The sequence below is a fragment of the Malaclemys terrapin genome, chromosome 1 (assembly GCF_027887155.1).
Source record: "Malaclemys terrapin pileata isolate rMalTer1 chromosome 1, rMalTer1.hap1, whole genome shotgun sequence".
NCBI classification, from domain to species: Eukaryota; Metazoa; Chordata; order Testudines; family Emydidae; genus Malaclemys; species Malaclemys terrapin.
The window spans coordinates 127,495,039-127,518,402 of record NC_071505.1 but is presented as its reverse complement, the minus strand read 5'-3'; the positions used below and the strand labels follow the sequence as shown (position 1 = coordinate 127,518,402).

General features: G+C 44.0%; 1 protein-coding gene across 4 annotated transcripts in view; it reads right to left on the bottom strand.

Moving 5' to 3' along the window:
- Positions 1 to 23,364, bottom strand: part of ETV6 (ETS variant transcription factor 6) — a 167,046-nt gene that overhangs the window by 81,117 nt on the left and 62,565 nt on the right. The window contains exon 1 of one of the 4 annotated variants that reach the window (XM_054038596.1): positions 7,726 to 7,921. The exons of the other annotated variants lie outside the window; for them this stretch is intronic. Coding sequence (XP_053894571.1) covers positions 7,726 to 7,921 — 196 coding nt within the window. Of the gene's footprint in view, positions 1 to 7,725; positions 7,922 to 23,364 lie in introns of those variants that run through there. 4 annotated transcript variants of the gene reach the window in all.

Below are 23,364 nucleotides of genomic sequence, written 5' to 3'. Positions count from 1 at the left end.
CGACCCATTCCCAGATGTTTCTGGACACTGCCTTAATGCATGCTAGGAAATCTTGCAGTAGTAGGTAGGTAGCACTTTGAACCCCCGAGGATTTCCAGTCTAGACATAAAGTTACAGGTTTAATCCAAGATCAGAAATGGTCGAATTTCTTAGTGTTGTCATCCTCAATAGTCAAGGACCATCCTGGTTTTTACGGGAAATCCGTCTGGGCTGCTCACAAGCTTCGTTGTGTCTCCTTTGTGTTTCTCTTCTTTCTTGCTATTCTCCACTTCATGACATTGGGCTGCCTAGGCTCAGTGTCATATCATGATGACAGGCAGGCTTTGAAAGTTATTTCAGGTCACTTTCATGTTCGACAGCTAGGGGCCTGAACTTGCAAGCGTTAGCAGGTATGTCTACACTGCAAAGAAAAATTTGTGGCAACGAGTCTCAGAGACTGGGTGAATTGATTAGGGCTCAGGCTGCGGGACTAAATATTGCTGTGTAGATGTTTCTTTTCAGGCTGAAGCCCGGGCTCTGAAACCCAGCGAGGGGGGATGGTCTCAGAATCCAGGCGCCAGCCAAGTGGGAACATCTACACTGCTATTTTTAGTCCTGTAGCCCAAGGTCAATAGACCTGGACTCTAAGGGTTTGTCTTCACTACTGGCTGGATCGGTGGGCAGCGATGGATCCATCGGGGATTGATTTATCACGTCTAGTCTTGACACGATAAATCGATCCCCGAGCGCTCTCCCATCAACTCCTGTACTCCAGCTCGGCAAGAGGCATAGGCAGAGTCGACGGGGGAGCGGCAGCAGTCGACTCACCGCGGTGAAACACCACGGTAAGTTGATCTAAGTACGTCGACTTCAGCTACATTATTCATATAGCTGAAGTTGCGTAACTTAGATTGATCCCCACCCACCTCCAGTGTAGACTGGCCTAAGACTCAGTGCTGCAGGTTTTTCTTTGCAATGTAGACATATCCATTAATACAAATAATCCTGTTCAGAAAGGTTTGAAGAAAAAATATCCACAGTCTGTACCTTTAAGGCACTCCTGCCTCTTGGAATGAGTTTATGGAAAGGAGATGCCTTTAGCAGGCAATTTTTCATTAGTCAGTGATATGTCAACAGCTGCCTTTTCCCAGGAAATGTGCAATCAGGACACTCCCTCTACCCACACTGGATTTAAACAAGAACTTTTTATTTATTTATTTGTTGGGTATGACTAACTTCCTCAGAAAGGAAATTTCCCTCCGAAACAAAGTATCATTCTGTCCCTTTAACAGGCCAGCTCAGGAACAGGCTGCCAATGTCAGAGTACAGAAAGAGAGACCATCCCCACCCAGTTCCTCTGGAAATATCTGGAGGACCTCACCAAAAGCAACTCTAGGTATTGCTGCCTGGGACTATCATCTTGTCAGGCCCCCTAACTAAGTAGAGCTGAATCTTTGCTATTCTTAGAAGGAACAAGGAAAACCCTGATGATATGAGTGCAGCAGGTGCAATTCCAGTTCTGGACCCCTACACAGCTTTGGCAATAATCTTCAGTCCTGCCCCCAGCACCCACTGCTATTACTGGGCTAGTCTTCTCCTGGTCCCAAATCATGTAGAAGCTCTGGGAGGACAAATGTTTCTTCTAGAGACAGCACTAGGAAGACAGCTACCCAACTCATTTCATTGGTGCCCTAATCTACATTTGAATACAGGTCATCACAGAAAAAAGACTAGGGCATTAATTTACTGTGTCATCTAGGCTTTAGTCATTGGTAATTATGTGTGGCATGAGTGCCATCTTTATTCACCCTTTCTCTGCGCCTGCATCCTTAGTGGAACATTCATTCAAATTCATTCATATTCCCTGGATGTACTTGTTACTTCCAGCAGCATACATGGGAATAAGTATTTTATATCTATAGCTAAGTTGAGAACTTGAAACCCCATGATGGGGGTTGTGCAAGAAAGGAAACTCATGTCCATATTTTTCACGTTCAGGCTCTGGACCTGCTCGCGTAGAACGGTCACTGGCACCATGTTGAAATGTTGTCATTGCGATAGCTCTGGCACCATGCAAACGTGCACTGATTCAGGCATAGTATTATTGCACTCTGGATCCCCAAGGGATCAACCAAACTCAAAGCTGGGTTCTCCCAGGAGTCGCCAGAAAGTTTTTATTTTTTAATTGAATAAACTCCTCTAGTACAAGCATATAGATATAAAAAGGAAGTCAAACATAGAGAGTATTTACTTCTATGTCTTTCCTGTTCACGTTCCTATGGCAATGTATCTGTGATTGTAAGTTCCAGCGAGGTGAAACAGGAAGCATTTCAAATGATGAGGGTCATATTCAACTAGATAAAATACCGGTTGCTCTCAGCCCAGTCGGAAGTCAGGGCTGTAGAACAATCCTAATAATGGCTACTTGAGAATGTCCTTCTCCCTCCCCAAAAGACAAGCCCTCTTCCCTCCACAAACACACACATCCTGGACTGTTTTAATTCTGAATCTGCCATGCTCTCAAAAACATGGCTTCTGCACGGCAGGAAAATGTATACCACCAGTATATTGGGGGGCAGGGGAGGGGAGGGGAGGAAGATGCCGGCAAATATTAGATATGTGTAAACACCAAAAAGGCAGAGATTGTTTGGGGTGAGATTGAACTGAGCAAGGGAAAATTAAGGCTGAATCAGGCAAACCTTCCTCCTGGTGGGATCTATGTACAGTAGTCTCCCAAGGGGGTTGGCAGCGCTCGGCCCTCAGCTGTTTTCTTTAGAGTAATATGGCCCTCGCCGCTTTACGAGTTGTGCAGGCCTCAGCGGGGTCAGGAGTGAGCAACTGAAACACTACTGCCAGGAGTGGGGTATAAAACTCCCAGCTCCTGCCAACCCAAGCAGCAAGAGAGACCATGGACAAGCGGGTATCATAGCCTGTGGAAGGCTGTGCCTTCCCAAACAGCCAGGCGTGGCCCCGCCCATACTCTGCCCCCAGATTCCTCCTGCTTTCCACTCTGACCCGCTCTTCCCAGTTCCCCTGTGCAGTGGCCCCAGCTCGGGCTGGGCCCCGGCTCGGCAGTCCACACGCTGCCCATGAGAGAGACCACTAGGAATCATATCAGGATTTTCTTTGGGGAAGTAGGAACAAAACTAATAGACTATCAGGCCAGACCTGTGGCTGTGATTTTAATGTCCTTTTTCTACCTCATTTCCTTCCAGCATTGCTTTGATTTCATGCCAAGAACTACCAGTCTGTATCCTTAAAGCAAGAGGGGCGGGGGGGACACAGCACAAATTAAGTCTCTCCCCTTGCATTTTGCTGGAAATTGCTATGGTTAAACTAAACAGTGAGCCTGGAGTGGCACCTGATTAGCAATGTAAACCTTCATTATGAAAGGCTTAGTGGAACTGTGCTGTTCTACATACAGCTTAACAATTGTGTTCCCACTCAGCTTTCCTCCTGTGGTGGTGGCTGCTGCTACTTCTGGATATTACCTGGATTTGAGGTCTGAGTGGATTAAAAGTAATTCTGTTTAGTTCTTATTCAAAAACCTTAGAGAAACCAGGTCTGTATTCTTTTTTGGGGGGGGAGAGGAGGGAGAGGAGATTAAGGGATTTTAACAAGGGAATGAAGAGGGGTGATAAATCAGAGAGCTGTTTGAGCCTGTGTCAAGTGCAAGAAGAAAAGAACAAATTCCCCCAAACAAAGGGGCTGACGCTAAAGGAATCTGGATGAAATTTCTTGACACGGAGATTAGTTGAACAAAATAATGGTTTGTGTGTTGATTTTAATAATGAATTTAATGCTATAAAAAGGTGGTGACAGAGGAAAAGGCATAAGCCCTCTGTTTATTCACTCTTTGTATTTGCATTGTGAAGCATCAAGCACACATTTGGGTGCTGCAAAGTATAATAATAATAAGCAATCTTGCATCCGAAGAAGTGGGTATTCACCCATGAAAGCTCATGCTTCTATGCGTCTGTTAGTCTATAAGGTGCCACAGGACTCTTTGCTGCTCTTACAGATCCAGACTAACACGGCTACCCCTCTGATACTTAATAATAAGCAAGTACAGCATGGGTAGCAGCAATGCAAGCTTCCACGAAAGGTCCCACCAGTATGCTTTAACCCTTTCAGAGAATACTATTAATTTAGTCTCTAAGCCTTTTTAAATAGCACAGACACACACTTACAGTATGGGTGCCATTTTGGAGAGCCTACTTCCACATATGACATCAGAGCATCCAAAATTCCACAGGACTTACAATATGGATTTTAAAAAAAAAACCTGAAAAAAACAGGCACTTCTATAATACCCCTCATTGTTGAGTGCTCCATGATCTCTTGGCCCCAGCCACCTTCTTCCTAAACTGGCACATCTGTGGCACCAGGTAGAGCTATACACAATTTTGCCACGTGGACCACTACACAGAATTGTCATCAGTACAGGCAGGAAAAAGGGTATTTGAATGCAAGCCCAAGCTCTAGTGAGGACTTTTCTGTTGTGAACCTTTTGTTTTTCTTTTCTCACTGAGCTAGTGATACTTAAAAGCATGGAATGAATGAGAGGGCTAAGCACTGTTGCAAATATCTGTTTTTCCTACTAACCACCTGTGCTTTTGCTGTAAAGCTGGCATTTCCCACCATAGGCCCTACTCTGCTTTTTTTTAATATTCTCTCTCTGCTGCGAACCAGTTCTGATCATGCCTTACTATCAAATGTGCCTCCATGGTGTTGCTTTATCAGGAGCGCCTCCAGCTTTTCCGCCACCCTTGGCGGCAAAAGGTCCCGCCCCGAAATGCCGCCCTCCCCCCCCCCACAAAGGCGGCGGAAGGCCCCGTCATGGAAATACCGCCGCGGTCGCCGCCCCCCAAATCGCAGCGCCCTAGGAGACCACCTAGGTCGCCTAATGGGTTGCGCCAGCCCTGTGCTTTATGCATGATAAATCGTTATGCTAATCACAGTAGGCAATGTACTAGTTATAGTATTTTCCTCTTCACCCCTGACATTGCTGAGATAAACAAATATGCACTGTTGTTGCTGAAACATCTCTTTCCGCAAACTGATATCAAAGTCCTGACTCTAAACTATCACCTGCCGAACTGCCAATCTCAAGTGTTGGAAAAACACAAATCAGGCCCCCAACAAATTATAAGATTGGTTTAAAAGCTTGAGGGGTTTTTAAATTATACATTTGGAGTACTTTTTATTTGCATTTTGATTTCTGAGCCTCTCCATGTCAGGTTTTCAAGTTTTTTTCTGCAACCATGAGGGCTAAAATGAACATGAAGGAACTGAGGCTTTAAGGAAAAATAAAAGCAGCACAAGATCTGCAACAGAATTGTGAGAGTTGGCAATGTTGCACCAGTGATTTGGATGTTAGAAACTCCAACAGAATCTCATAGCAATGGAAAAGGGCGAGGAGTCTTTCACAGAGTAAAAGCACTAAATACCGTGCTTGACAACCTGGCCAAATAAGGTATGCACACTTTGTGGGGCTGTGACAGAATGTTAGAGTAACTCTAATTATCAATCAAAGGGGGAGGCTGGAAAGAAAGACAGGAAGGCTGGCCAAAGAATATAACATTACCGAGTACTTACGTAGAGCTTGTCATCTGTAGCCTGCAAAGCACTTTACAAAAATACGTACTATCATCATCCCCATTCTACAGATGGGAAAGCTGAGGCACAGAAAGTTGAAGCAAAATGCCTCTAAATATTTCCTCCCAACTGGAAGGCATGTCTCCAGTCACTCTGTGCATGTGTATGTATGTGTGCATGTCAGAGAAAGAGCAGGGAGGATGGTTTCTGGTAGTCTTCATGGAATAGGGCTCTGACCCAGTTCAGACATTCCAGCAACAGTGGTCCTGCGGGTCATGGAGAACCATCAGTGCTAATGTGGTGCTTATGGCTCACACTTCAGTGTAATATGGGGCAGGAACACATGCTGCTTTGTGCTTACTGAAAACTCCATGCTGCTAACACGGGCCCTCTGGGGAATTAGGATGCTTCCCCTCCCCATTGTGTCCTGGTTGGGGTGTACTGAAGGTTCTCCTCCCTCTTATTTAACAGGAAATATGTACCTGCAATCCCCATAACTATCTTCATGATCACATAAACATGCTTGTCAACATTCCGGGGGATCGATTCCCCACCCACCTCACCTCCACCCAACATGCAGCTGCCATGGCACAAGTTTTGTGCTGGTCGCAGTCAGGATTTGGGGGCCTTGCAGTTGAGATGCCAATCAAATGCTTTCAGAAGGGGCCCTGAAATTGCTTAAACTGCCCCATGGGCCTTAAAGTGACGTATGCTGCCTGCTTTGTGGGGAAGGGGTGCAGCAGCAGATATTCAACATAGCAGCTTGAGCCATACACCCACTTACCTGCTGTTTGGAGGGGGCTGTAAAAGATAGCTGAGATGGCAGCTAATAATGGGGGTGGCAGAAAGTGAGACCAATGGGAAGTGCGGGGGCAGGAGGGAAGGATATTCTCCAGGATAGAGAATCCTGTCAGGATGCAATTTATTTTCATTCTGCGCAGGAGTATAATGGTGCACTGCCTGAGCTCTCTCAATAGCTGTTTTGAAGTGAACCAGGCTGGTATGTCTTTAATTTGTCATTTCATTATGAAACGGTTTCCCTTCCAAGAAGCCTTCAAGTCAGGAAGCTCTGTCTGCCCACACAGGAAATTCCTTTGCAGCAACTTCCCCAAAAAGGAAATTTCCCTCAGAAGTGAGCCCAGCTCATGCCTTTGAGCAGAGACATTTGAAGAGACTTTGGCATGCAAGCGCTGAAAACACCCCTGGATTGCTGCTGCAGCCGGCATGCTGGGATCAACAGCTCTGCTTTCACATGAGCGTGTAGAGACTCCACTGCATTTGCTTTTACTCCCACTCCCCCTTGTGCCCCCTACGCACACATCAGACACCCAGGAGTATTCAGAGGAGATTAGTTTCTGAGTCTGTTCTATAGGAGAGAGATACACAGGACACACACACAGTTGGGATTGCTGAGAAGTGACAAGGGATGAGGGGGCGAACTGCAGTCCCTGCCCCCGCACCCCACCCCCCCAAATTCCCTACTTGGAAATCAGAGACAAATTCTTCATCTAATCTTAGATCTCATCTGATGGGACTTTGGAAACAGTTTTCTGTTCCTTATAACTACCAATTGCTCTTGCTCTGTGGTGGTTTTATTTAAAATAAACTTTCACAGTGAGGATTTTAAAGTAAAGTGGAGGAGCCAAGCTTATAAAAATGATTCTCACAGACATCTTGTGAATCACTAATTGGCCGAGAGCCAAGAGCGGCTGAGCTAAAGTGAATAATAACATACCCTATTTCATGAAGCACCTTAGCAAAGGGAACATGGATCAGAAGCACTGCCAGAGTTCCAGTAAGTTTTTAATTTCCCATTGCAAATCACACGTAACAGTTAACAGTAATTGAAAAAATGACTGAGACAAGGAAAACGAAATGCCTGCAGGTTGGGTTCTGAGCAATAGGGGAAGTGGAGCTGAACTTGAAATTGCGTATTGCATGGAGGAGATAGGGCTATATACAGGGGACTAGGATTAAACTGGATCTCGTCCCCACTTAGATTGCCGACAATGGCTGGGTAATAGGAACCAATTTATTTACACTATTTCATATTCCAAGACACTGAGGGGAAAAGATTAGATACCAAGGAACAAAGAAAGATATATGATCCACTGGAGGCCTGTGCATATTAACTCTGAGACTCCTTACCTCCTCCTCCTTTTCTAAGGCTTAAGTCAGTTTGCCCCCGAGATCTGCTTCTTGAGCCCCAAATTCCAGCAGGTGGCTGGTTGCATTCTCTCCAGTTTCTTCCTTCTCCAAATAACCTGCCCTGTTGCCTCTTTAATTGATTTATAGTTTTGTCAGAACTGCTGAAAGGCAAATTCCCTCCTTCACTTTTATCCATGATCTCTAGTTTCCGAGTTAATTATCACCTAAAACAGCCCTTCAGGTTCGCTCTCTCTCTCTCACCCACAAACACACAAACACAAAATATAAAGGCTCACATGATGTCTATACTGGAACAGCTACTGTAAGCAGGTTCCCCAGCACAAACACCATAGTCACCTGTCATAGTTAAAAGATAGCTCATGTCAGGCAAGGTAGGAGCCTGGGGGAACTCAGGCTACTGCCCTAGCACCCAAGGGACAATTGGAGAACCACAATGTAGTCCAGGGGTCGGCAACCTTTCAGAAGTGGTGTGCCGAGTCTTCATTTATTCATTCTGATTTAAGGTTTCTTGTGCCAGAAATACATTTTAATGTTTTTAGAATGGCTATAAGTCTATAATATATAACTAAACGATTGTTGTATGTAAAGTAAATAAGGTTTTCAAAATGTTTAAGAAGCTTCATTTAAAATTAAATTAAAATGCAGAGCTCCCCGGACCGGTGGCCAGGACCCGGGCAGTGTGAGTGCCACTGAAAATCAGCTCGCATGCTGCCTTCGGCACATGTGCCATAGGTTGCCTACCCCTGCTGTAGTCACTGGGTTCCCAACAAAATAGAAATGACAGTGCAGATGAGACCACTAGTGTATATAATGGTGACTACTGGAATGTTCACTAATTCCTTTAAGTTCTCTAGCTCTCTGTAGGACCTCAGGGTTAAGGCAGCATGAAATTTGGCCATATTGCTTTTTCTTTGGTATCAATTTGGGCATGCTCCATTTGCACTGCCAAGTGTCACATTGAGGACTGGGTTTGAATGAACTCAATATCTCAAAAAGATCTCACTCAAAACCGCTGTGTTTCACCTGGCCTGTGTGTCAAAACTGCCTATTTCTGACAATTTTGGTGCAAAAGCATAAAATCAGCCCAGGTTTGCTTGAGCACTTCAGCTAACTTTTGATCAACAAAATCCTTTGATTAATGTGAGTTAAATCTGCAGCCAGGGGAGGTTCACAATGTAGTGTAAAACCTTGTGAATATTTCATGGCGTTTCCCACACTGAGTATTTATTTATCTTCCTGATGGACAACCCCCAGCTTTCCTTCTGGATTTGAGATTTTCCTGTGTAGTGGCCCCCACAACTGTCTCAGTGACTGCTCTGCCATCAGAGAACATGGGCCTCTGCCCCCACACAAACAAGACAATAAAATTAAAGTAAAAGATTTACTTTTATCCCAATGCTAGGTGGTATCTGGATCTGAAGCTGTTAATTAAACAGAGGGTTATTATTTCAAATAGTAAGGATATTCTAGGTGCTGTATAGACAAAAAGGAAGACATGGACCCTGCTTCTCCAGGTGACAAAATCCACGAAGTACAGCTGTTCCTGTGCCCCAGATAGAATAATGCACATGTGCACTTTAGGGCTGGTCTAACCACAGGTTTTGTGCCACTTTAGCTATAATGATTTAGGAAACAATAGAGTTAAAACAGTACAACCCCCTACTGTGGACGCAGTTATTCTGGGATACCACGACAAGGACCTTTATACTGGTATTACTGTGTCCACACTACGAGGTTATACCAATTTAAGTATATCAGTTTGTAAGATGTTGTATTTAAAGTAGTACAAAAACGGTGTGTAAATCAGGTCTTACATTAAAAGGCTTCAGCGCAACAGTAAAAGGCCCAGAAAGCATCAGGCACTTTCTAATGCATCCTCAACTAATGAGCACACACGAAGTGCAGTGAAGGCAAGTTGCACTGCCTGACCTACAGTTTCAACCTAGAGCCTCCACTGTACAGCATACACCATAATGCCCAATTTGAAGACCATCTCTGGTGAAATACTGGCTGAAATCTAAACACTATTTCACAAACACAGTAACTTTTCACTCCCCAGTGCATATTATACATAGCTAAAATTATTATTATTATTATACATATGATGGCACTCTGAATCTTTCTGGGAGAGTTAACATGGGATATGTCCGTGCAGTATCCACCATGTTTTTTGAAAGAACAGTGTTTCTGAGCAAGTGCAGTAATCTGTCAAATATGTACAAGATAAACGGTTATATCACGCAGTAGGTGCTAATTAGAGCTAAAGAAGAGAAAGAAGTGTAATAAATAGTGCATGCATGCATGAATAACACCTGTCTTTCTAGGCATTTATACCAGGCTTATCGCTGAGGGGTTTGAACACCTACGGTATGTCTGCACTGCAAAGAAAAACCCGTGGCATCAAGTCTCAGAGCCCAGGTCAATTGACTTGGTTCACGGGGCTTGGGCTGCAGAGCTAAAAATAGCAGTGTAAACGTTACCACTTTGGTTAGGGCCCAGCTCTGAAACCTGGCAAGTGGAGAGGGTCTTGGAACCCAGGCTCCAACCCAAATGGGAATGTCTACACAGCTACTTTTAGCACCATAGCCTGGCCCTGCAAGCCCGAGTTTATTGACCCAGGCTCTGATACTCGGTGCAATGGGTTTTAGTTTGTTGTGTAGACATATCCCTACATATAGATACATAGTGATGGATGGGTGACCCAGTTTAGATAAAACTAGAAACTTCTGCAAAAACTCAAACCCAAACTTAGAATTTTCAAAAACTTTAATTTTTTATGCACTTCTGCTGCATCTCCAAGTCCTGTCCCAAAGTATCAGCAGGCTGTGTGGTGAGAGTCTGTGTTCTTGTGGTAACTCAGGCACAACTGAACACTATCAGAACTCTCAGGAGAAGACTTGTAAACAAGAGATTTTCACCCTCATTTTGCATATCCAACCGGTCTGGGAAGGCAACCACCTAGTTCAGCCTAGCCTAGGATTTGAGAGACCTGGGTTCAATTCCTTGCTTTACCACAGACTTCCTGTGTGTCCTTGAGTCACTTAGCCTCTCTGTATCTCAGATAGCAGTACAGTAACTCCTCACTTAAAGTCGTTCCGGTTACCGTGGTTTTGTTGTTACATTGCTGATCAATTAGAGAACATGCTCGTTTAAAGTTGCACAATGCTCCCTTCTAACGTCGTTTGGCAGCTGCCTGGTTTGTCCACTGCTTGCAGGAAGAGCAGCCCATTGCAGCTAGCTGGTGGGGGCTTGGAACCAGGGTGGACCGGCAGCCCCCCTATCAGCTCCCTGCTCCTCTAAGTTCCCTATCAATTGCTGGCAGTTCAGCTGACCCTCCCCGCACTGCCATGTGCTGCTCCTGCCCTCTGCCTTGGAGCTCCTCCCAGAGACTCCTGCTTGCTGTGCAGGGGGGGGAGGAGGGGCCTAATGTCAGGGTGTCCCCCTCCCCCCTGCTCCTGCACCTCACTTAGTCCTTCTTCGTATAGAACAGGGAGGGGACATGGATGGAGAGAGACATAGAGAGCTTGGGGCAGCAGCTGCTGTCTCAACTTCCTGATCCACTTAAAAAGACAATGCACTTAAGAGTGGGTCAGCTTACTTAAAGGGGCAGTGTGCATCTCTCTCTCTCTCTCCCACACACACGGTGTGTGTCTGTCTCTGTCTGCTATGCTGTCTCCCCTCCCTCATGTTCGTGCTGCCTTGTGTGAGAGGTGACATTAACAACAATGTGTTAACCCTTGAGGGCTGAGCCGAGTACTAGATCATCATTTAGCAGCAAGGCATTCCCTGGGAAATATCCCTCCCTCTTCCACCCTCTGACTTCACCACCTCAACCAAGTTTCACAATCATCATAGCTGTGAACAGTATTAAATTGTTTGTTTAAAACGTATACAGTGTGTATATCTATATAATATATAGTTTTTTGTCTGGTGAAAAAAATTTCCCTGGAACCTAACCCCCTCATTTACATTAATTCTTATGGGGAAATTGGATTCACTTAACATCGTTTCGCTTAAAATCGCATTTTTCAGGAACATAACTACAACGTTAAGCGAGGAGTTACTGTAATAACACTTCCCTACCTCTCAGGGGTATCATGAGGATAAATACATAAAAAGATTGTGAAGGACTTTGAGATCTATTGATGAAAAGAGCTAGGCATTATTATTATTATTTATTATTACTTTTGGGTGTTCAGCAGAACTAAACCAGACTGCAGACTTTTTGTGATTTGTCCAGCAGTAATGCCTGTGCTGCTAACAGGTAGGCATGAGGCCAGCAGGGACTATTAACATCATTAATGTCTCATTTACTTAGGCCTGTCAATTGTGAACATAGCCAGTCTACCTAACCATACCTTCCTGTAGGGGTTCCCTTAATTGTCTTTCTCCAGCCCCTCTGCTTATTTTTCATACTAGCGTGTTATCTTGTCTTAATGTAAGCTCCAATTCTGCAAACACTTACACATATGATCGGTCCCCCTGATTTGTATGGGACTACTCATGGGCTTAAAGTTAAGCATGGGTATAAGGGTTTGCAGGATCAGGGCCATCGCATTTAAACTCTGCCAGGCAGAAATTGTTCTTTACTATGTTTGCACAGCATCAGCAAAATGGGCTCCAACCTGACTGGGGCCTCTAACTGTAAAATGTGACCATGCCGATCCAGTAGTGTTTTATGCTTACTTTGTAATGATGCAAACACCACAAGTTACAGGGCAATAGTGAATTGGGTCTTATAGGTTCAATAATGATGATACATATTATCTCTGAGTATCAATAGTTATTTGTTTAGCTTTAAACAGTAGTAAAAAAATACCCCCATAAAAAAGATCAAGATGCCCCAATGATTAATTAGACTTTCAACAACACAGTAGTGACTACCCAGAATAATGCACCTAATGGCCCAGAGGCAATACGGCCACTCAGGAAGTTTCCAAGGAAGTTGGATACAAAGTCAGAGGCGTGACACACAAAAATAGGGGAACAAGGAGTATCTGCACACAGAGGGTGGTTTTTGACAAGCTGCCTTCCCCAAGGCCCATTGAGGAAGTGAAAGCCAGTGAGGGGTTAAACACTGATGGAGACAGATTGTTTGGAAGAAATCAGAACGAAAGAGAGAGCAGGAAGGAGGAACCTTCATACATCAAGGGAGATTTCCACCATCAGGAAATCCTTTAGGCCACACTAAGTGGCAGAACTGAAATGAGTAATTGGTTTGTGGACCTGCCTGAACCAGGGCTACTTCCTTCTGCAATATGGAAGAGAGAAATTCTTCTGAATATTGCGCAAGATCCAAGGGACCTCTTTCTTCCCACCGTCATTGTCTAAAGCAGCAGTTATGCAGAGAAGTGAAGAATTCTGGGTAAAATCCTGGCCCCACTGAATGACAAAATTCCCACTGATTTCAATGGGCCAGGGTCTCACCCTCTATTTTCATTCAGCAGGTATCTATTTCCGCTACACTAGGGCTGCAGCACCAACCCCTACTCCCATTCCCAGTCCAGCATAAATGTTTTCCACACCGGCTAACATCCTCAACTGTGTTTTTGTAAAACACCCCTTCTTCCCCTGCCCCCCGCCCTTTTTTTTTGTTCCCAGGGTAGCAGGACTCTGAACTCTGGAGTCTGAAAGGAGGGAGGGTTTAAATATCACAGGATCTTTCTGCTGGCTTGAGCTGATGGAAATGTTCTTTAAAGTTCAGCATCAAAGCATTCACTTTATAATCTGGAAGCCTTGGTTCTTGTGCCAGCAGCAGCTTCTCCCCATAATTAATTAATACCGTATTAATTGTGCATGTTCCATGGGCCAGTTGAGGAGGCATGGTATGGCCTGTACATGCAGATCAGCCTACTCTTTGCAACCCCAAAGCACAGGAGCCAGAAGGTAAAAAGCTTCAGGTATCTTTTTTTTTTTAATAGACGATATTCTCAACAGGTTACATGAGGAATTTGTCTAAAGGGACAAGTGCTCAGCCCTTGGAGGGCATTTCAGTGAATAAAGAAGGCTGAGGTCAAGGAGGCAGCTACCAGCAGCTGCACCCTTGTGCAATCTGTTGGGCTCCGGGCCAGCCCAGAGCAGGACCAACAGGCCAAAAGGAGGGGCTCTGAGAGCAGCTGAATGCCTTTTTGGGTAGGAATTGGCTACAAGTCAGAATATCCTGTGAAGTAGCTGAGGGGGAGGAGAAGGGAAATTATTTGATCTAGTCGCTGCTGGATGAACCTGTTGGAACTGCTCATTTAACCCTCAGTCACAGAGCCTAGGAAGCCGCTCAGAGCCTAGGAAGTCTTACCAATGGCTTTGCCACTACTATTTAATGCAGCAGGTGTACTGTATATTGCAAAAGGGGTACAAAAGCACCCAGTCAATGCTGAGTCCATCAAAGCCAATACTTACAGCTTACCTCCTGAAATAAACAAGTGAAAGGAAAGAGTCACTCACCTTTCTTTAGTCCTGTCTATGAAGAACTAGACCGGACAAAGCACTCCAAGATATGCTTCAGGATTTTGCCACTGATACTTGGCCAACACCCCTTACTAGCCCTCCCCTCCATTACTATCTGTGGGCTGCAGGGAGAGGAGAAATTTGAATGGTGCTGACCAGTGCAGGTGAGGTCTTAGTCTGGTGAATTGGTATGTGGCTGTAGGGCACAACCCTGCCTTGCTATTGGGATGAGCAGGATGATCCCATAGGTCTGACCCCTTCCATTCCTTAACTCTGCTCCCCCTTTAATTCCCTTCCTGCATGCACCTCTTGACCAGATTATTTTTCCAACAACACTAGGAGTTGTGGATGTGTGATGTAGTAGCTGGTTGTGTTGGGAGAGGGTATTTTGGTAAAGGGTAGTGAACAGAAGGGCAGTATAAGGGGGTGATGTAAGGTTAGTATCCCCAGTTGGCCAGAGTTAAGGTTGCAGTACATGGTCTGTGGTGTAGAGTAGTAGTGGGTATGGTAAATTATTTGCGGGTGGAGTAAGTGGAAGGTATGTGCTGTTAAAGTGGCTTAACTTTTCACTTCCTTCATTTCTGTTGGTTTGTATCTGGTATGTTGTGTGTAGCAACTTTAGCTGCTTCGCAGGAAAGTTTTTTGTGTACTAATTTCCTAGGTTTTTTTAATGCTTAAAAGGGGAGGTGGGAGGGCTGTAGAAGTGCAGCTGCTGACAGATTATATTTTATCCATCAACAGCCGCACATGAGCCCTCCTGTGTCAGCAGCACAACGTGAACCCTTCTCTAGTGTAGGATAAAATCTGACAGTGAAGTGTAGCTCCAGATGGAGATGGTTTCATGTGGGTCCAACCCCCATAAAAAATCAAGTTTGTGTGCACAGTACAGACATTTTCAGTCATATCATGAACAATATGTAAAAGTGACCCTAAATCCAACTTTAAAAAAGATTTATTTTTTTAAAAGTTACCTATTACATCAGATTTACTCAGGGTTCCCTCTCTATCAAGTTTTGTGTAGACGATGTTTGATAAGCTATATTAGTCAACAATAAAAGTAGTACTGCTGTGGACACATTTCACCCAGAGCCCAAGTTCACAGACTTCCTATTAAAAATTTATGAAGAGAAATCAAACAAAAACTAGACGAGAAATTCAAAAGGCCTAAAAACTAACTCTGTGCAAAATTCCACACCAATCGGAAACCAACTTTTAGGACAAATCAGGAATGAACGCCCACTTTTAAGCCTATTTATGCCAGAACTATGGAGCCACTATGTGGCACCTCCATAATAGATAAAAATAATGGACATTTATATAGTGTCATTCATTCTGAAAGACCATGAAGCACTTTAAGAAACTATATACATACAGGTGCACCAAAATTCAGCCACCTCTGGCGCTTAAGCCAGCACACAGCAAAGGCAGGATGAGTTTTCCTCAAAACGCTGGACAAATGTCTGCTTGTGTGAAAAGTGCCCTGGGGTCTTCAATGTCCCCCATGCAACGGTGATTGGACATTGGTTTTTAAGATCTTGTGCAAAAGACGGAGGCACACACCTTCTAAACTTCATATCACTCAATTTATCTGCCTTGTAAAGATAAAAGACTCAGTCAATGCAATTAGAATCTGAAGTTGTAGATCTATGGAGCCCAAAGGTGACAAACCTGAAACTCTGATCCTAAGCCAACCCCTCTTTCAGCAAACAGAAAGAACGGGTAAACAAAGCTCTCGAAGTATTTTAAAATAAAAAAGGTAGCTATTTTTAGCTGCATTTATTGAAACTGCTTCCTTATCAGGAAGCATGTAGCTGGGAATTACTGTCTGCCTACATCGGAAATTCTTTCAGAGGCACAAAAACCCAAAAAGGAAATTTCCCTTCAAAAATATACTGTGTATTTTTGTTGCTGGTGGGTTTAAAATAAAAAGAGTCAGTGCTTCTGACCAGGTCACAGCCCCACTGGGAGGTCTGCACTGCAAACTAGAAGTCTTTAAGACACCTGAGGGAAACATAAAAGTCTTCCAAAGCACTGAAAGAGAAAAGTGCTGAGAACTCATTAATAAGTTTTTTAAAAAACCCTGTTTCTCTAGTACATGCAGCACCATTCCTTAACCACACAGCATCTCCTTCCCAACTATTCATGCACTTAGGGCATATCTTCACTAGAAAATGTCATCACAATTAATCACTATGGTGAAGACCCGAGTTAACACACACAATGACTACGACTGACCAGTTAGTGCAAATCAAGACAAATCGGGTACAGTTTTGTATCAGCTAATTGTGTTTAAAAATGTGTCCCCCATTCCTTGCTTCTACTCCCTCCCCTCCCCACGCCCCATCCAACAGGCAGTGGAACCAGTGCAATTGCACTAAGCAGACTGCCAGGGGTTCCACACCGTCAGTATGCTACAGGGCTGGGATAAGGTGAGGGCCAGCTAGGGGATGGGTGCAGGATTGTTTGCTCTTAGGAGAAAGGTCCATGTCTTCTTAGGTGCGTACATAGTGCCTCACACATTATTGTGAAACACAAATAATAAATAAGACCTGCCCAGTGAAGCTGCAGCTACAAGGATCCACTGGCCAAACCCCCATATGGCAAGGGCTTAGCTGCCTCTGGGTCAAAAACAGCAGTAGTGGCTGGGAGCAATTTACTACAGCCTCAGGGAAGAAGGATTCCATCAGGCCTTCCTTCTACTGCTGCAAAGCCCCCTGGACGAAGCCAGCGTGCTTCAAATTCAAGCAGGAAAGAGTTTGTTGCTTAGGGTTCAGCTGCTCACCAGAATGGACACATTTAATGCAACTGGTCGATTCTTAATTCAGTGTTTCCATTTTCTATTCTATTTAAGTGTTGAACACCTGCTTGACCCTGCTGTAAATGCGAGGCAGGCCTAGCTTTCAGTGGATGAGTGTACAGAGATTGAACCCTGTCAGGCATATGCATTAAACAAATGTAACCAACCTGTCAGGTCAGTGCTAGCCCCGTCTTAAGATTTTTTAAAAGATTCACAAGCAACGAAGTGGTGCCAAGTGACTATCCCTGGTGTTCTGACTCTGGAAAGCCCAGCCATTAGTGGCTATTTATTAACCTGAAACACCATAAACTACAGCCCAGTTCTATAGGATGAATGACTCGTACGTTCAGATTTTTTTAAAAACATGAATTGCAGGCATTTTACAGGCACCGCTGGATCTGCATAAAGCAAAACCTACATTCAAAGCGGTTAATGTCAGCCTCAAGCCCCATAGGAGAAATTCTCCCCTCACGGACCTATGTAGAAGGCCACTAACTTCAATGGGAATTGTGTGCAGGCAGCTGAGGATAGAACTGGGAACTTTGTGTGCATTTTCTAAACTTCCATTTAATTGCTTCACTGCTGGCTAATGTACCAAGCAGGAGTGGAAGGGCCAGGCACCAAGTGTACCCTCCACTGCTGCCCCCACATTGCTGGCACCACCCTATTGAAAAGCCACAGCTATATAAAAGAACGATGCTTTGTGTCCAGCTGTTGTGTGTAAGTTCTTGCCTATTGTACATTTTTGGAAAGGGACTGAGGAAAAATAGTCTCCGGGTAAAGGCTGTGGACTGGAACTCAGGAGACATGGGTTCAGCTCAACCATAGAGTTCCCATGTGACCTTGGGCAAGTCACTGAATGCTTCTGCTATTCAGTTCCCCATCTGTAAAATGGGGATAATAATGCCTCTCAGCCTCGTAGTTCTGTGTTACATACATTAATACTTGTGAGGCACTCCGATGCTATGGAGATGGGGGCTGTAGAAGGACCTAGGTATACGGCAGAAATAAACCCAACCATTAAAAAGGACACATAAGATATTCTGCATAACTTTTAAAAGCTCAATTATTAATATTAACCCTTGAAACCTTGATATTGGAGTTTGGTTCATCCTCACGGATTGTCCTGCCTGCATATGATCATGTGTGCATTAGTTTGTTATTATAGAGCTGCTTGTGAGTGCTGGGCAGTGCATGCTCATTTGACCTTGTAAGGCTGCTCATAACACAAGTTATTTGTTATTGACGGGTGGTCATAGCATGTGTGCTCTATTGTTATTGAAGGGTTCCTTAGCACACGCTGGTTTGTTGTGAAGGATCCCTTAGTCATGGCTTACACACGGTTTCTTGTTTCTTTTTTCATTATAGGGTTATTTGTGAGTGTTGAGCTGCTGACACTGAATTTTTCTTAGGAAAAAATGAGCCCCGAAGCATTTGTTTTATAAAACACAAATGCAAAAAATATACAGAGACATGGTGGAAGAGAGGGTGGAAGGGGAAGAACAAGTTAATTTTAGGTTTCACTGAACTTGACATCATCGTTTTAAAACAAGGCTAAAAATGCTTTAAGCCCAGTAATACCATAAATGTCCTGCTGCTTTTGCTTCTGATTTTTCCTCACACTTTCTAGGGGAATTCCACAAGCGAACTGCTTGAATCCCAAATTAAAGTGACAACACCCTCTTTCCTCTGTGAAGAGAGATTTGTGTGTGCATGTGTGCTTTTAAAAGACTAAAAACTCAGTGGTGAGACCTTCCATGTGTGCAATAGACTGGCATGGCACCACTAGTCCTGAGCAGTCAGTTGTCTGTGCTCTGAAACACAGGGCTCCTATACCCTCCCAACTTTGCCCTGTGAGCTCCCATTGGGGCAAGAGGGGAGAGAAGATGGCATGTGTCTTTCTGTGCATTTCAATTGGAGAGGGACAATCTGGATAACCACAGCATTAACTGGGTTTGTGTCACAAGCACGCGAGACAACAACAATGTGTATTTGCAAACGACTTGCTTGAACAGCAGAAGCCTGCTCACAACGCCTTCCAACCCCAATTTTTAAAATTTTAATTGTGATGCATCTGCCCTGGTGGCCAGATACTAGAAGAGATGGAACCAATTTGGGGTTCACTTCTGCACCCATTTAAGTCAACGGTGACACACATAAACGGGCTCTGGATCAGGCCCTTGGTGGCGTCCCCAATGGCAAGGTGGTTCAACTCACTACCCATGTCCACATGTTACTCCAGAGGAAATTCAAATGAAGATCTTCCTGGTCCATAGGCCACAGCTCTCCCAACTGGGCCAATAATGAAGTCTTGCTCAACCCTAGCAAAGAGTTGCCCTGCTAAGCTTGTTGCAAATTAATGTCTCTCTTTGCATCTCTTCCATATTGATTTAGCACTGCCATTCCTACAGGAGAGAAATAAAGCACTGCATTTTTATCTTTACTTTTCAGAGCTTTATTCCTCCTATGTCTGAGGGTAGTTGTGTGGCTTAATTCATTTATATCTGTCCAGTGTTTTGAAACTGGCAGAGAGAAGTGTAAAATAGTAGCATAACTGCCTAAACAATATTCTGTTATTTTTTGTAAATGTTAAATGTATTGTTTTTATTACATAAACTAGTACTGCATGACAAAGCCCTATGATACTACTACTCTTCAGTCTATAGTGCCTTTTACAAAACACTTGACAAATATTAATCAAGTTCACCTCAGACCTGGGGGAGATTTTCAAACTCAGTGGGGTGTCTAACTGCCATTTGGGCCTTTGAAAATCTATCCCTGTGTGAGCTACAGTATAATCCTCATTTTACAAAGTGGGAAAACAAAGCACAGAGCCCTCGTGGTTAAATCACTTAATTTCCGGGGAGATGTCTATGCTAAGCTTCACACTAAGCCAGGTTCTGAATCAGGCTTGAGCCCAAGCCCCACTTCCATCCACACACAAATCAGTCTGACTCCGGTCAGCAAGCACTCTGTACCTGTGACCTTGGACCCTGCTAGGGGGTGGGGGAGTGGGTGCGTGGGTGGGTTACTTATAGCCTAAATCCTGCTGTAACTCTTGCTCAAGCCCTGTCATTTTGCAGTGTGGTCACAGGTCAAGCTGAAGACCTAAGTCAAAAGATCCGCGCAGCACAGTATGGATGCATTAGCACGGCTGTAAGATCCAGGTCCTGCAATTGTAAACCCAGGTTTACAATGCAGTGTGGACGTTCAAGCATAGGCTTGAAAACATCGAGTCCCCACCAGGCCTGGGCCCTACAGAACTGGATTTACAATGCAGTGTAGACATAGCCGGGGGGGCTCAGCAGCAGCACCAGAAAGAGTGTCCGGGAGCCCCTGACTCCTAGTCCCATGTGCTAATCACTAAACTATATTCCTTCTCCAATAAATTATTCAGCAGTGCCTAGGGGCCAGCCAAACTTGTGGCCCCGTTCTGCGAGGCACTGTATAACCACTGAATAGTACAAAGGCCCTGCCCCAGAGAATGTACAATCTAGCTAGCCAAGACAGGCACCGGGTGGGGGCAGGGGTCTAACGCGCAAACACAACGAACAATGCAATGGCATCACAAGTCATGGTAATGGCAGGACTTTTTTCTTTGGCATGGGTTGAAGTTTAGTTAGAAGTGGGTTAGCTAAACAGACAGAGAAATGATGGGAAAGGGGCCATGGAAGGAAAGGGCATAAGGAAGACAGGGCAGAGGAGTGTAGGCGTGTCTGAGGAGCAGATGCGGAGCCAGGCTGAGATTAAGTGGCTATGAGGGAATGGGCAAACCAGCCAATCAGCACAGGACAGAGAAAGATTACACAAAGGGTCACATCCAAGTCCGGTTAAAATCAATGGGAGTTTAATCACTAATTTCAGTGAGACCAGGCTTAGTTCCAGAGTCATTAATTTAACATTCTGGGCATCTCTCAAAATCCCTTTGTCTTGTATGTAGCTTTTATTTTATTTCACTGAATGTGCGTCAATCAGTTTTGTTCCACAAGGATCCTTCCAAAGCAAATATTTTTATTGCTCTAAATATTTCTTAGGGTGAAGGGTTTTCTTTTTCTTTTTTTCTTCCTTTCTTTCTATATACTTGCAGTGTAACACACTGAAGATTCTAGTAACTAAATAACCATATGTCTAACACTTGGAATTGACTTTTCCAACTGCTAGCCAAAATTGTAGAATGATTAACAGGTGCCAATGGATTAATAAATAGAGAAACATAATTAATAGACATTATATAGAAAAATGGATCCCATGAAACTGTGACTGTCTCTCCTAATCTCCTAATTGTTTCCTGCTTTCCTTTAAAAAAAAATTAAAACTGAATCAGTTGCTCTTAAAAACAAATGATGCATATGAGCAATATTGTGTGGTCAGTAGTAGAACACTCACAATAAACTGATTTGAGATCTGGTAAATGCCTCAGCTTTGCTTCAGTATATACCTGACCCAGCAGCCCTTTAAATGTACTACCCATCACCACCCATTATGGCTTAGTTAATAAACAGATCAAGCAAAACCTCTTTTCACAGAGCGGTGACATCATATGGGCAATTTGGGTGAGACCATAAGGAGTTCATAACCATGCAAAAGCAAATGGTTTGGTCTCACCTGAATCAAGAATTCAACTACTCATGCAACGAGAGATGAATTGGGTGCATACAATGCACTTCCTGATATTTAAATACTTCTCATTAATATTTTCATTGTAGAGAGTTAAAATTAGCGACCCCTCTCTCCTATCCACATGGGCAATGGAACAGTCTATAATTACTGCTACAGCGAGGGACCACCGGCATGTTTAAAGAAGCAAGCAACCTCACTGGCTGAAGATGGACATGTTTCAATGGTGTACAATACTACTACTGTTAAAAAGCACTGAAGCTCATCAGAGCCAATCAGACCCTAAAACCACTAAGGGCTGGAAACTGAAGAGCGCAGAGTACCTGCAACTGCTTTTGAAGTATGTTGGAACTGCAGGTACTGGGCAGCTCTGATGAATAGACCCCAACTATTCTAAAAGCCTCTCTTCTCCCACCACCCAAAAAAGAGAATGCTTTGCATTATGGAGCACAGATATCAGAGTTCCTCTTTACATGGTTTTGATATGACAGCACCTGGAATATTGTGTTCAGTTCTGAGCATCGCAATACCAAACAAGTTGTTGGGAGTTCTAAGAAGAGTGACAACAACAACCAGGGGGCATGAATGATTGATTCATGACTTTCAAAAGAGCTAAATATGTACAGTTTGCCTCACTATGACTAAGATGGGAGACATATGATCTCCAAACATATGAAAGACAGAGAGGAACTGTGTAGGGTGGGTCTAACTAGGAGTATATGAAGTGTCAGGAGGAACCTCTTGACAGTGTGACCTGTTAGATTGTAACCTATTAGCCTCTGAAATAGCCTCTTAAGGGAAGGAGGGAAAACCCTTTGAAGATGAAAACTAAACTGCAGAAAGTAGTAAAGCAGGTACAACAGGGAACAAGGGGATGGGCTAGAAGATGTTAACTGTTCCTTTCCTTCTATAGCTTCAGTATTTCTATGCTTAGTGCTGTAGAAACTCTATATCCAAAGGGGTACAAAGAGATTCATGGCAGGTTTAGAACATTCCATCACAGCAGTCATTGCTGACGATGTGGAGAAGAAGGCAAAATAGCCATTTTATTCTTGCATGGTAAAAAAAATATGAAAAGCTCCTTTAAAAGATGTTTGCCTATGTTTCAGTGCATAATGATATACATAAGGGAAAGGTTTTCTGACCCATCTCTTCTCTTAAGTACTCTGTTTTACACTTTGTCCAGTTCTAAGAACTACTCACCACCAGGGTATCACCCAAAGTGCAGGAAGACAGCACTAAATGGCATTGTACTAGACAGGGACAGGAGCCCTTTTAAACACAGAATGAGGAGAAACTGGATTTTTGTGGCATCCCTCAGGGCAGAAAAGGGATTTGCAAGTACCTCCAGGATATCTATTTATCTAAGTACTTATTAGGCCCCCATTACCACAATATCTGAGTGCTTCACAGTATTTAATGTATTTATCCTCATAACACCCCTGTGAGGTAGGGAAGTGCTATTATCCACATTTTACAAATGGGGAACTGAGGTACACAGAGACTACGCGACTTGCCCAACATCACACAAGGAGTATGTGACAGAGAAGGAAATTGAATCTAGGTCTTCCACAACCCAAAACCACTCACTAATGACTGGACCATCCTTTCCCTCCATCAGCTGTGCAGGCTGATAAAGAAAACACAAACTGCAGAGTTGACTGTCATATTTCAGGGTAACTGCTCCTGAATTCTCCCTCCATGGTCCAGCAAGGACACCCACTCTAGGCTTCCAGCTCTTCAGCTGTCACCTCTGTTGG